The following is a 14,106-nucleotide window of genomic DNA, read 5'->3' as shown; positions in this document are numbered from 1 at the left end:
GGGTTAATCAACATCAACATATGCCGTCTCACTCACACTCACTATACTATGTGTTTTTCACTCGCACTAATTGCTAGGGTATAAATTTAAAATCGCGGCCGTAGCTGCGCCACACAACGTTCCTTTTCGTAAAAGGCACTACACTTTTCTTTTCACTGCGCTTTATTTTCCGACTGACAATTGTACTACAAAGTCGCATTTTATTAAAAATCGATAGATATCGAATAAATCCACAAATTGCAATGATAGGTCAAAAGTTATCGTTACTCAGCAAAAACAGCAAGCACTGGCAAAAAAAGCGACAGCATATTACATTACAAAGAAAAAGAATTCAATTGGAATTGCACAAACAAAGTCGGCCTTCATAAAAGTGTACAAAGCAACTGGGCTAATACATCAGAGAATATTCCTGAAAGGAGCTCGTCCAGATCCAGTTAAAGAAAGTTAAAGAATTCACGCAAATCCAAGAAGTTTACAATGCATCCTTTTACTTATGCCATATCCGTGGACTTCGAGGCCACCTGCTGGGAAAATCAACCGGCTCAACAATTTAGATTGTCGGAGATAATTGAGTTCCCAGCCATTTTGGTCAATCTGAAAACGGGAATGGTCGAGGCGGAGTTTCACAAGTACGTGATGCCCGTGGAGTCGCCGCAGCTGAGCGAATACTGTACCAGTCTGACGGGCATTCAGCAGAAGACTGTGGAGGCGGGTGTGCCACTGCAGACGGCACTCAATTCCTTTATCGAATGGCTGAAGAAGGAATTGAGCGCCCGCAACCTGGTGCTACCAAAGATGAGTATGACCAATCCACAGGGAAACTGTTTCTTCGTCACCTGGACGAACTGGGACTTTGGAATCTGTCTGGCCAAGGAGTGCGCACGCAAGAATATACGTAAACCAACCTGCTTCAATCAGTGGATAGACGCGAGGGCCATCTACAAGAAGTGGTACAAGTATTGTCCCTTCAGCTTCAACAATGCCCTGGAACATGTGAGGCTGACCTTCCAGGGACGTGCTTACTCCGGCATCGATGATGCCAAGAATCTGGGCAGTCTCATTTGCAAGATGTTTCGTGATGGAGCCCCCTTTTCGATCACCAAGGATCTGACACCACATAAGGAGCTCAACGAGAACCGTGGCTTCTGAGCTTAAGCGGTCAGCCATCAGCCATTAGCCATCCCAGCCAGAGCCAAAGCCACCCAGCCAGAGCATAATAATCCATTTGTTTTTTGGACTATGTTTAATATTCAACGCCACAGTAACCCAAGGACACTAATGCTGACTGAGAGATGGGCCCAATTTAAACACAAATGTAAACGCCAAATAAGTTTATTGTTTTTTTATTATCTACATAATTTCATTTGACAGAAATAACGACTTGACATTTGAAGTGCATCGCCATCGCAGCAAAGCCCCAGCACCTGCATCTGGATATCAAAAGCCAGCAAGAAAACCACAACACTAAAAATCCACTCATCCTATTGGGTGTAGAGAATGATTATGAGTTTTGCATAATCTGAACACAAATGTAAACGCAAAATAATTATCTTGTTTTCTTTTTTATATTTTATCAAATCTCTTTAACAGAAATTAAATTGATGTGCAACGCAATGACAGCCGATCGCCTGCCAGCAGCCATAAGCCATCCCACCAAAGCAGAATGAGCCAGAACACAAAAAAAGCCATTTATATATTTGATTATATTTAATACACTACAATTCTGAAACCACACCAAATAACATGGAAGATGGCTAAGAGTTGTCCCTTATGTGAACACAAAGGTAAACACTAACGAGGGGGAACGTTGTGAGTTGCTGCTGCGACCGAAACTCTACATTTATGCCAGAAGCTTAGTCAGTATGGCTTTCCTCCGCCAGACCGAACGACACGACAAAGAGTGCGTGCGAGAGAGACAGAAAATCAGTCAGAACGTGTCGTCGGGCGCTGCGTAGCCACTGCAAATTGATTTGTTTGGTTATAATAATGATCCGATCGGTTTCAGATTCGGCAATCTGGTAGATATGGTTATTCTCTATGATTGTTCAAAAATTATCTTCGTCCTTTGTGATGGCGGAAGAGGGTGGGGTGAAATTTTGAAATACATATCACTAGGTGCTCATAGAGACGGACAAACGGACCGACGGACGGACAGACATGGCTCTATCGACCCTCGACTATTGATGCTGATCAAGAATATACATATATACTTTATAGGTTCCTTATGGAAGGGGGGGTATAAAAAATGCTCTTTTTTTGTTATGTATTTTATCTAATTTCTTTTGACAGCAATTGATATGAATTTCAATTTTATGTCCATCGCAATCTCAGCTACCACATCTACATTGGAATCTAAACACCTACAAATGTACGAGTACATCTAATCATAGCAATGAATATGGCCTTATAGCATATACATTTCGCTACTATTCATACTTAGTAATTACCAAATGGGAAAGCTAGAATAGCTCGATATTTTGTCGAAACTAAGTTAGAGAAATTAAGAAAAACGAGGCAACCAAATTGTCATAGAATTGGAGTTTAGATATAGCCCAATGCGGATATTGAATATATGTACATATATCTAAGTAGGATAATGTTAGTGGAGTTTTTAGTGGGAACAATTGAGAGACTTGACTTATCTCCTTCGAAATGTTCTGTGCCGCAATTTCCAGTCTGGCCTTGAATCTAATCCCCTATTCAAGTCGGAGCATCTACAGAAGAATGCGGATTCAAGATGGAATTTGCTTGCATCCCTTAGCCAAGTTGTGAAGTGTCACTTAGAGGAAGTGTTGGAAACAGGGAGACTTGCTCCATACCCTGGGCCATACCCTGGGCCTCTGTTCGGTTGGTGACCGACGCCTGCGGTTCCTGAGGGCTTCTACGAGTATTCATATTCCAAAGAATCCGAAATGCCTGAAAAGAAAAAGAATTTTTCAGTGGTAAAGGGTAAAGATGAGAAGAATGCCTGTAATGACCTAGTGACCGCCGCAAAAGTTCTGTCGGCTGTACAGGACTCAATAGGCTCGTTGGAACCCAACGTACACTATGTTGAGCAACCATTTGAAGACTCTTGCGAAAGGCGCCTCAAAAGATACATGAATAATACCCTGGAGCCGACGTACCTTGCCACAGAAAAGTTGCAATTGTTCATCAATTGACTTCTATAAGCTATGGCTGGAGGTCAATAAGTCTAATGCATTTGCAGCTATTTCATTTATATCATCCCTTTAGTATTTATCATTATATATGTAAGCGACGCATACTCAACCATAAGCATAAGCATAGCCCTCATACACGCCCTATCACTGCGGTCAGATCGACGATTGATTCCGTTGGTAGAGTGGTGGAATAGCCACCACTAGATGGAAACGTGGCGGTAAGGAGCACTGCATAATGGTCACGCTGGACATTAAAAACGTGTTTAACACGGCGATGTGAAGCTGCATCCTGCTGGGCGCTAGAGACTTTCGACACACCCAGGTACCGAGGCTGGCACGGAGCAATAGGAGATATTTGCAGGCGTCCCGCAGGGGTCGGTGGCTGGAGAGGATCGGGCTCGAACTCGCTCCCCACAAGACCGAGGCAGTGTTGGTGCCCAGCCTAAAGAAAGCTGAGACACCCCTGCCACGGTCATATCTCTGCCATGGATGCTGGCTAATGGTAGTCGGGCGGAGTAAAGAAAACTCTCAATGAAATTACCCCAATCTATGGTGACACTGTTACATGCCGAGGGATGCATGGCCGAGGGGTTGCTCGATTGCTAATATACGGACTCTGGATACCTGCCGACCTCCAGTTTAAATTAAATTTAATTTAAATTAAGTAGTCATTAGTGACTTCTCACTGCGTTCAGATAAACTTTTGAAAAATCTGCCTAATTTGTTATGGCATACCTGCATATTGGTAAATTTGCTACCGCGACGGGGCCAGAGGCGGTGGTGAAATATGTTGCCGATAAACTCAAGATGCCGGAGGAGGAAATTTCTTTCCTGAAATTGGTTAAGCGAGATGCTGATCTATCTGCGTTATCTGGGGTTCCCCGTGGTCTTTGATGATAGATTCTGGCCAGTATCGGTAAGGGTTTCGCGCATAGACAGAGGCCTGATGAGGAAGCTGATTTGACGGCAATTAATCTGTGTGCAGCTGTGCCACTGCGGACGTCCACGCTGACTCAGAAAGCTCCAGGTTCATCCACTTCAAAAAAAACCCCAGTGAAACCCCTTTGGTTTTATGATCGCCGCTTCTCCACAAAATATTCTGCTTGCACTTTTTTGACGAAGAGTCAGCAGGCCGTCGTGCACTCTTATGTGGAACACTCAGCTTGGCTACCTCTACGTGTGACTTCGACGTTGTCATTTTGTTTGAAGCCTGGCTCAATTCAAGCTTTTTCGACAACGAATACTTCGATCCTAACCTTTTCCAGGTGTTTCGTAAGGACAGAGATTGTGCCAAGACGAAGCGCTGCAGAGAAGGTGGGGTCATTGTGGCCGTCAGACACACCCTACTGGATGGTGACTCTGTTCTGTATCAGATTGGTGTGGCGGTGGCTGGCCAGTCGGAGACGCTATTAGCGCATCGTACCCCAGCAGTACTGGGAACTAGTTCGGAGGTGGTGATATCACCACTCCCTAAAAGACCAGGGGTACTTTCTTTACTAACCCTTAACAATGCTTTTCATCATTTCCATTTTTACCCGCAATGTCCTACGACATGGGGACCAGCGATACCACATCGTTTACCCCCGAACAAGTGCTATGTGTACTCGTCTAGTAGCTAGTGAAATGAGAACCCATGTAGTAGCTAGTGAAATGGATACCCATGAAGTAGGTTATCAATCTTCATTTCATTTCATATTTAAATTTTTCTTTTATTATATATTTCATTTTAGTTTTTAAATTTACTAATTAAGGTCTGCGGTTCGCGGTGGTACTGTTTTTGAAGAAACGTTTTTTTTTTTGCAGCTGTAGAGCCTTCCTAATCTGGACTTCAGCTGATCCAGTCCCCGTATCTACAGTTATGACATCTATAAATATAAAATACAGATATAATTGGCATAAAAAACGAGGGGGAACGTTGTGAGTTGCTGCGGACACCGCAACTCTACATTTATACCCGATACTTAGTCCGTATGGCTCTCCTCCGGCAGAGGCCGCAAATATTAAACGATACGACAAAGAGTGCGTGCGAGAGAGACAGAAAGTCAGTCTGAGCGTGACGTCGGGCGCTGCGTAGCCACTGCAAATTGATTTCTTGCTTTTGGCTACAAAAATGATCCGATCTGATCCAGATTCAGCAATCTGATAGATATGGTCATTATGTGTAATATTGTGAATGCAACAGATTTTCGTTTTTTGTGGGCGCGGAAGGGGGTGCGGCGAAATTTTGAGATATACGTTTTATAGTGTGATCTAACAGAAGTGCGAATACCAAATTTGGTTACTCTAGCAATAATAGTCTCTGAGATTTGTGGATGCCCCAGATTTTCGTCCTTTGCGGGGGCGGAAGGGGGTGTGGCGAAATTTGGACACGAAACGGTCAAGGTCCGATATCACAGGAGTGTGGATACCAAATTTGGTTGCTCTGGCTCTTATAGGTTCTGAGATCCTTGAACTCATATTTTGCAATTGGCAAAAGCGACCATGAAACCTGTGTGTTAAAAAGAGACAGAGCGAGAAAGAATGGAATTGTTTTCTTGATTCTGGCTATAATAATTATACGATCTGGTTCAGATTTTGCACTCTAGAAGATATAGTCATCTTCTACGATTCTGCGTTTTTAGTTTTTTCGTGTCGTCGAAATTGTGGATGCCCCATACTTTATGGGGTCGGAAACGATTCCTTCTGGACGTTACACACATCCTTTTTTACCCAAATACTCATTTTGAGTATCGGGTATAAAAACCACAAGGAGGTCCTGGACCACACGCTTGCCTCTCATGAGATAGAGGGAAAAATTGTAACCTGGAGGGTCCTGGAAAAACACTCCTTCTTGGACCAGAGTAACATGGAAACTGTATTCTCCTTTTCATTAACGAAGCCAGTTCAATTCCGGACCCGCAGGCGGACAAATTGGACTCGGTACTCTGACTGCCTTTGTCGTGTTCTCCCTGAGTCCCCACCTGAGGAGGAGAGCTTCACCGACGCCTGCATTAAAGCGCTCGATAAATCCTGCCCCTCTGGCAAGAACAGAGGCCGGAAGAAACCTGAATGGTAGACTCCGAAACTGGGCGAACTCCGGAAAGCTCCGGAGACTCTTCAATAAAGCTAAGGCTGAAAACGTTGAGCAAAACTGGGCCGATTACAAGGTCAGTCTGTCAACCTACAACAAAGAACTTAGGAAAGCCAAACGCGCCTCTTGACGTAAGTTCTTTCGAAGACTACACCCAGACTGGGCTACTTGAAGAATGTCGACCAATCTTGAACCACGTCCAGCGATGAGTCGCTAAATCTGCTCCTTAATACTCACTACCCTGGCTACGATAAAAACAGACCCATATACTTCGCGCCGTCTTCTGTCGGCTCAAATGCCATCCTGAACCTGCTAAGCCAGGAGAACATTTTCGGGTCGATCAAAAGCTTCAAACCATACAAGTCTGCGGGGACAGATGGCATTATCCCTGCCCAACCAAAAACTATTAATTGGCTCAAAATAATTAACGAGGGAGTATTCTCCCACGGGTGCATCCCGGCATGCCTTTTGGAAGGGTGAAGACCACAGGGCGGAGTCCTCTCGCCCCTTTTATGGAACGTGGCAGTGAACGAACTGTGGGTGCATAACAAGTAATCGCACGACGATTTCGAGATGGGCAGGCAAATACAGGCCGTCAAATGTCAACCCGTCTAAAACGGATAGAGGATAGAGTAAAGAATGCACAGTGCACAGTGGACAGTGGACCTCTATACATGCAGGAAAGCAATCGGACTAAAATGGGGAATGGCCCCGTATATAGTTCGGAAGCTATAGTTATGGTATAGTTATGGCTATGGCAGTATGGTGGCCAGCCCTAGACAAACGAACTTGTCTCAACAGACACAGTAGAGTTCAACGCATGGCAGAGCTATGCATAACTGGCGGGCTACGCACTACTCCAGGGGAAGCCCTGGATATTTAGTATTTTGCTGTATGACCAATATTTTTGAAATTTTTGCATCTCATAGGGTAATGGATACATTATTTGACACAAGCGGTGTGCCATGTAATTTGAATTATTCCTGGTAAGTTATAGTTATAGGTTCAAAATAAGCTGGATTTCTCTAGTGGGTGTAGCTTTGCCATCGACTTAGCGAGTGTATTTCAAAATCTCGACTGCTCTTTGGGCTTAAAGTTCTTTTAGAATCTCGTCGTTTGAAATATAATTGTGTGATGGACCTATTTCCGGCTGAGGTAAGCTCAGTTACGTCCAAGGTCAATCCACAAGAATTTTATAGCTGGATGGAACCTTAACGGAGGCGTTGTGGTTGGCCTGTGGCAGAGAGATTGAAGCGGGGCCTGGTCGAGAGTCACTTGTGGTGTGAGTCGAAAGGTGCTTAGGGACGTAGAGTGGAATAGTGCCAGAGCCTCGACCCATTGTAATGACCTACGCTGTTCATATTATTTAAATACTTGGTTTGGCTTTTATTCGTTTATTCGTTTCTTCGTTTCTTATTATGTTTTCGGTGAGTCCAAGTTACTCTGCGGGGTAACGTCTAGACTCGGAGCCGGGCTCGCATTTCGCCGATTTGGCGGTTGTGGGTTGACCTGGTTTATTCCACTCCGACTTAGGGTCCGTTGGTGCTCGTCGTGGTCTTCCTAGGTGTGTCATCGTCTTCGCGGTTGATGAACCTGGAAGACTGCACCTGATCGGTTGCTCGGACCGGAGTGGAGGATCCGCGTGACCGGGTATTATTAGTCGTCACTTTATGGGGTATTCTCTTGGCGGCGAGTGAAAAAGTGGGGGATGTGGTGTCTTAAATGTTGTTAAATGTTCTTAGTCGGAATTCGCGTTGGGGTCGGTTTTGTAGACCCGTTTAGGTTCGTTACAATTGAGGTTTGGAGCATAAACAGAAGATACGAGAAAACTAACTAGCCAGAATAATCTGGAAATCTTGATCAGATCAGATAATGATTATTATTACGCCGGAATGAAAATATTAATTTTCAATGGCTACGCAACGCCGTTCACGCGCTTACTCATTTTCATTATCTCTCTCCCCCTCTCTCCCCCTCTCTCCCTCTCTCTCTATCTATCTCACTCTCACACACACTCTTCATCGTGCAGTATGCACTGACTTATTGTAGGGCAGAATGAAATTGTACACGGCGGACTCATCAAGAGCCGAAGCTCGTTCGTGTTGTCCCTTATCGTCAGTGCATGCTTGCTTGTTGATGCGGATAGTGTTGGGTAAACGTTACTCATGAGCAGCACAACACTATTCATGGACGAATTTTTTGATATGTTGTTAACCCTTATGTTCCAACCTCAAAAAAATTACATATTGCATATTAGATTATATAAATAGCATAAAAAAAAAACACAAAGAATTATAAGCAATATTTATATATTATGTAAAAGAACATTTTAATATTACTAAAAATTTTGAAGCAAAATTATTAATGGCTGCACAAAATTTAAATATTACTGTATCAGTAAAATCATTTTATTTTAAAATTGTAAACCCCACGGGCCTGTTAAGGGTTAATCAATATCAACATATGCCGTCTCACTCACACTCACTATACTATGTGTTTTTCACTCGCACTAATTGCTAGGGTATAAATTTAAAATCGCGGCCGTAGCTGCGTCTCACAACGTTCCTTTTCGTAAAAGGCACTACACTTTTCTTTTCACTGCGCTTTATTTTCCGACTGACAATTGTACTACAAAGTCGCATTTTATTAAAAATCGATAGATATCGAATAAATCCACAAATTGCAATGATAGGTCAAAAGTTATCGTTACTCAGCAAAAACAGCAAGCACTGGCAAAAAAAGCGACAGCATATTACATTACAAAGAAAAAGAATTCAATTGGAATTGCACAAACAAAGTCGGCCTTCATAAAAGTGTACAAAGCAACTGGGCTAATACATCAGAGAATATTCCTGAAAGGAGCTCGTCCAGATCCAGTTAAAGAAAGTTAAAGAATTCACGCAAATCCAAGAAGTTTACAATGCATCCTTTTACTTATGCCATATCCGTGGACTTCGAGGCCACCTGCTGGGAAAATCAACCGGCTCAACAATTTAGATTGTCGGAGATAATTGAGTTCCCAGCCATTTTGGTCAATCTGAAAACGGGAATGGTCGAGGCGGAGTTTCACAAGTACGTGATGCCCGTGGAGTCGCCGCAGCTGAGCGAATACTGTACCAGTCTGACGGGCATTCAGCAGAAGACTGTGGAGGCGGGTGTGCCACTGCAGACGGCACTCAATTCCTTTATCGAATGGCTGAAGAAGGAATTGAGCGCCCGCAACCTGGTGCTACCAAAGATGAGTATGACCAATCCACAGGGAAACTGTTTCTTCGTCACCTGGACGAACTGGGACTTTGGAATCTGTCTGGCCAAGGAGTGCGCACGCAAGAATATACGTAAACCAACCTGCTTCAATCAGTGGATAGACGCGAGGGCCATCTACAAGAAGTGGTACAAGTATTGTCCCTTCAGCTTCAACAATGCCCTGGAACATGTGAGGCTGACCTTCCAGGGACGTGCTTACTCCGGCATCGATGATGCCAAGAATCTGGGCATTCTCATTTGCAAGATGTTTCGTGATGGAGCCCCCTTTTCGATCACCAAGGATCTGACACCACATAAGGAGCTCAACGAGAACCGTGGCTTCTGAGCTTAAGCGGTCAGCCATCAGCCATTAGCCATCCCAGCCAGAGCCAAAGCCACCCAGCCAGAGCATAATAATCCATTTGTTTTTTGGACTATGTTTAATATTCAACGCCACAGTAACCCAAGGACACTAATGCTGACTGAGAGATGGGCCCAATTTAAACACAAATGTAAACGCCAAATAAGTTTATTGTTTTTTTATTATCTACATAATTTCATTTGACAGAAATAACGACTTGACATTTGAAGTGCATCGCCATCGCAGCAAAGCCCCAGCACCTGCATCTGGATATCAAAAGCCAGCAAGAAAACCACAACACTAAAAATCCACTCATTCTATTGGGTGTAGAAAATGATTATGAGTTTTGCATAATCTGAACACAAATGTAAACGCAAAATAATTATCTTGTTTTCTTTTTTATATTTTATCAAATCTCTTTAACAGAAATTAAATTGATGTGCAACGCAATGACAGCCGATCGCCTGCCAGCAGCCATTAGCCATCCCACCAAAGCAGAATGAGCCAGAACACAAAAAAAGCCATTTATATATTTGATTATATTTAATACACTACAATTCTGAAACCACACCAAATAACATGGAAGATGGCTAAGAGTTGTCCCTTATGTGAACACAAAGGTAAACACTAACGAGGGGGAACGTTGTGAGTTGCTGCTGCGACCGAGACTCTACATTTATGCCAGAAGCTTAGTCAGTATGGCTTTCCTCCGCCAGACCGAACGACACGACAAAGAGTGCGTGCGAGAGAGACAGAAAATCAGTCAGAACGTGTCGTCGGGCGCTGCGTAGCCACTGCAAATTGATTTGTTTGGTTATAATAATGATCCGATCGGTTTCAGATTCGGCAATCTGGTAGATATGGTTATTCTCTATGATTGTTCAAAATTGTGGATGCCACAGATCTTCGTCCTTTGTGATGGCGGAAGAGGGTGGGGTGAAATTTTGAAATACATATCACTAGGTGCTCATAGAGAGGGACAAACGGACGGACGGACAGACAGACATGGCTCTATCGACCCTCGACTATTGATGCTGATCAAGAATATACATATATACTTTATAGGTTCCTTATGGAAAGGGGGGTATAAAAAATGCTCTTTTTTTGTTATGTATTTTATCTAATTTCTTTTGACAGCAATTGATATGAATTTCAATTTGATGTCCATCGCAATCTCAGCTACCACATCTACATCGGAATCTAAACACCTACAAATGTACGAGTACATCTAATCATAGCAATGAATATGACCTTATAGCATATACATTTTGCTACTATTCATACTTACTAATTCCCAAATGGGAAAGCTAGAATAGCTCGATATTTTGTCGAAACTAAGTTAGAGAAATTAAGAAAAACGAGGCAACCAAATTGTCATAGAATTGGAGTTTAGATATAGCCCAATGCGAATATTGAATATATGTACATATATCTAAGTAGGATAATGTTAGTGGAGTTTTTAGTGGGAACAATTGAGAGACTTGACTTATCTCCTTCGAAATGTTCTGTGCCGCATTTTCCAGTCTGGCCTTGAATCTAATCCCCTATTCAAGTCGGAGCATCTACAGAAGAATGCGGATTCAAGATGGAATTTGCTTGCATCCCTTAGCCAAGTTGTGAAGTGTCACTTAGAGGAAGTGTTGGAAACAGGGAGACTTGCTCCATACCCTGGGCCTCTGTTCGGTTGGTGACCGACGCCTGCGGTTCCTGAGGGCTTCTACGAGTATTCATATTTCAAAGAATCCGAAGTGCCTGAAAAGAAAAAGAATTTTTCAGTGGTAAAGGGTAAAGATGAGAAGAATGCCTGTAATGACCTAGTGACCGCCGCAAAAGTTCTGTCGGCTGTACAGGACTCAATAGGCTCGTTGGAACCCAACGTACACTATGTTGAGCAACCATTTGAAGACTCTTGCGAAAGGCGCCTCAAAAGATACATGAAATTAAGTGAAGCTGAGTGGGGTGATTTGAATAGGCTTGTTAATACCCTGGAGCCGACGTACCTTGCCACAGAAAAGTTGCAATTGTTCATCAATTGACTTCTATAAGCTATGGCTGGAGGTCAATAAGTCTAATGCATTTGCAGCTATTTCATTTATATCATCCCTTTAGTATTTATCATTATATATGTAAGCGACGCATACTCAACCATAAGCATAAGCATAGCCCTCATACACGCCCTATCACTGCGGTCAGATCGACGATTGATTCCGTTGGTAGAGTGGTGGAATAGCCACCACTAGATGGAAACGTGGCGGTAAGGAGCACTGCATAATGGTCACGCTGGACATTAAGAACGTGTTTAACACGGCGATGTGAAGCTGCATCCTGCTGGGCGCTAGAGACTTTCGACACACCCAGGTACCGAGGCTGGCACGGAGCAATAGGAGATATTTGCAGGCGTCCCGCAGGGGTCGGTGGCTGGAGAGGATCGGGCTCGAACTCGCTCCCCACAAGACCGAGGCAGTGTTGGTGCCCAGCCTAAAGAAAGCTGAGACAGTCCTGCCACGGTCATATCTCTGCCATGGATGCTGGCTAATGGTAGTCGGGCGGAGTAAAGAAAACTCTCAATGAAATTACCCCAATCTATGGTGACACTGTTACATGCCGAGGGATGCATGGCCGAGGGGTTGCTCGATTGCTAATATACGGACTCTGGATACCTGCCGACCTCCAGTTTAAATTAAATTTAATTTAAATTAAGTAGTCATTAGTGACTTCTCACTGCGTTCAGATAAACTTTTGAAAAATCTGCCTAATTTGTTATGGCATACCTGCATATTGGTAAATTTGCTACCGCGACGGGGCCAGAGGCGGTGGTGAAATATGTTGCCGATAAACTCAAGATGCCGGAGGAGGAAATTTCTTTCCTGAAATTGGTTAAGCGAGATGCTGATCTATCTGCGTTATCTGGGGTTCCCCGTGGTCTTTGATGATAGATTCTGGCCAGTATCGGTAAGGGTTTCGCGCATAGACAGAGGCCTGATGAGGAAGCTGATTTGACGGCAATTAATCTGTGTGCAGCTGTGCCACTGCGGACGTCCACGCTGACTCAGAAAGCTCCAGGTTCATCCACTTCAAAAAAAACCCCAGTGAAACCCCTTTGGTTTTATGATCGCCGCTTCTCCACAAAATATTCTGCTTGCACTTTTTTGACGAAGAGTCAGCAGGCCGTCGTGCACTCTTATGTGGAACACTCAGCTTGGCTACCTCTACGTGTGACTTCGACGTTGTCATTTTGTTTGAAGCCTGGCTCAATTCAAGCTTTTTCGACAACGAATACTTCGATCCTAACCTTTTCCAGGTGTTTCGTAAGGACAGAGATTGTGCCAAGACGAAGCGCTGCAGAGAAGGTGGGGTCATTGTGGCCGTCAGACACACCCTACTGGATGGTGACTCTGTTCTGTATCAGATTGGTGTGGCGGTGGCTGGCCAGTCGGAGACGCTATTAGCGCATCGTACCCCAGCAGTACTGGGAACTAGTTCGGAGGTGGTGATATCACCACTCCCTAAAAGACCAGGGGTACTTTCTTTACTAACCCTTAACAATGCTTTTCATCATTTCCATTTTTACCCGCAATGTCCTACGACATGGGGACCAGCGATACCACATCGTTTACCCCCGAACAAGTGCTATGTGTACTCGTCTAGTAGCTAGTGAAATGAGTACCCATGTAGTAGCTAGTGAAATGGATACCCATGAAGTAGGTTATCAATCTTCATTTCATTTCATATTTAAATTTTTCTTTTATTATATATTTCATTTTAGTTTTTAAATTTACTAATTAAGGTCTGCGGTTCGCGGTGGTACTGTTTTTGAAGAAACGTTTTTTTATACCCGATACTCAAAATGAGTATTGGGGTATATTAGATTTGTGGTAAAACTGTATGTGTGTAACGTCCGGAAGGAATCGTTTCCGACCCCATAAAGTATATATATTCTTGATCAGCATCAATAGCCAAGTCGATTGAGCCATGTCTGTCTGTCCGTTCGTCCGTCTGTCCGTCCGTCCGTCTGTCCGTCCCCTTCAGCGCCTAATGCTCATGGACTATAAGAGCTAGAGCAACGATGTTCTGGATCTAGACTTATGTGATATGTCACTGCTCCAAAAATTATTCAAAGCTTTGCCCCGCCCACTTCCGGTGTCCGCAGCAACTCACAACGTTCCCCCTCGTTTTTTTTGCAGCTGTAGAGCCTTCCTAATCTGGACTTCAGCTGATCCAGTCCCCGTATCTACAGTTATGGCATCTATAAATATAAAATACAGATA

At 43.7% G+C, this 14,106-nt stretch overlaps 2 protein-coding genes across 2 annotated transcripts; both read left to right on the top strand.

The window, feature by feature from the left end:
• The first annotated feature begins 356 nt into the window (after window positions 1–356).
• On the top strand, window positions 357–1,734 carry LOC6596668 (ERI1 exoribonuclease 2). The gene is made up of 3 exons (XM_002021970.2): window positions 357–1,315; window positions 1,372–1,531; window positions 1,591–1,734. The coding sequence occupies exon 1, from the start codon at window positions 478–480 to the stop codon at window positions 1,147–1,149; it is 672 nt and encodes a 223-aa protein (XP_002022006.1). The 5' UTR covers window positions 357–477; the 3' UTR covers window positions 1,150–1,315; window positions 1,372–1,531; window positions 1,591–1,734.
• A 7,296-nt stretch (window positions 1,735–9,030) lies between these two features.
• Window positions 9,031–10,408, top strand: LOC113566103 (ERI1 exoribonuclease 2-like). Its single transcript, XM_026990160.1, has 3 exons — window positions 9,031–9,989; window positions 10,046–10,205; window positions 10,265–10,408. The coding sequence occupies exon 1, from the start codon at window positions 9,152–9,154 to the stop codon at window positions 9,821–9,823; it is 672 nt and encodes a 223-aa protein (XP_026845961.1). The 5' UTR covers window positions 9,031–9,151; the 3' UTR covers window positions 9,824–9,989; window positions 10,046–10,205; window positions 10,265–10,408.
• Window positions 10,409–14,106: the final 3,698 nt, after the last annotated feature.

The sequence above is a fragment of the Drosophila persimilis genome, unplaced genomic scaffold (genome assembly GCF_003286085.1).
Source record: "Drosophila persimilis strain 14011-0111.01,24,50 unplaced genomic scaffold, DperRS2 tig00000520-arrow-pilon, whole genome shotgun sequence".
In the NCBI taxonomy this organism is placed as follows: Eukaryota; Metazoa; Arthropoda; class Insecta; order Diptera; family Drosophilidae; genus Drosophila; species Drosophila persimilis.
The sequence above is the reverse complement of the archived record's forward strand: the minus strand, read 5'-3'. Positions and strand labels throughout refer to the sequence as shown.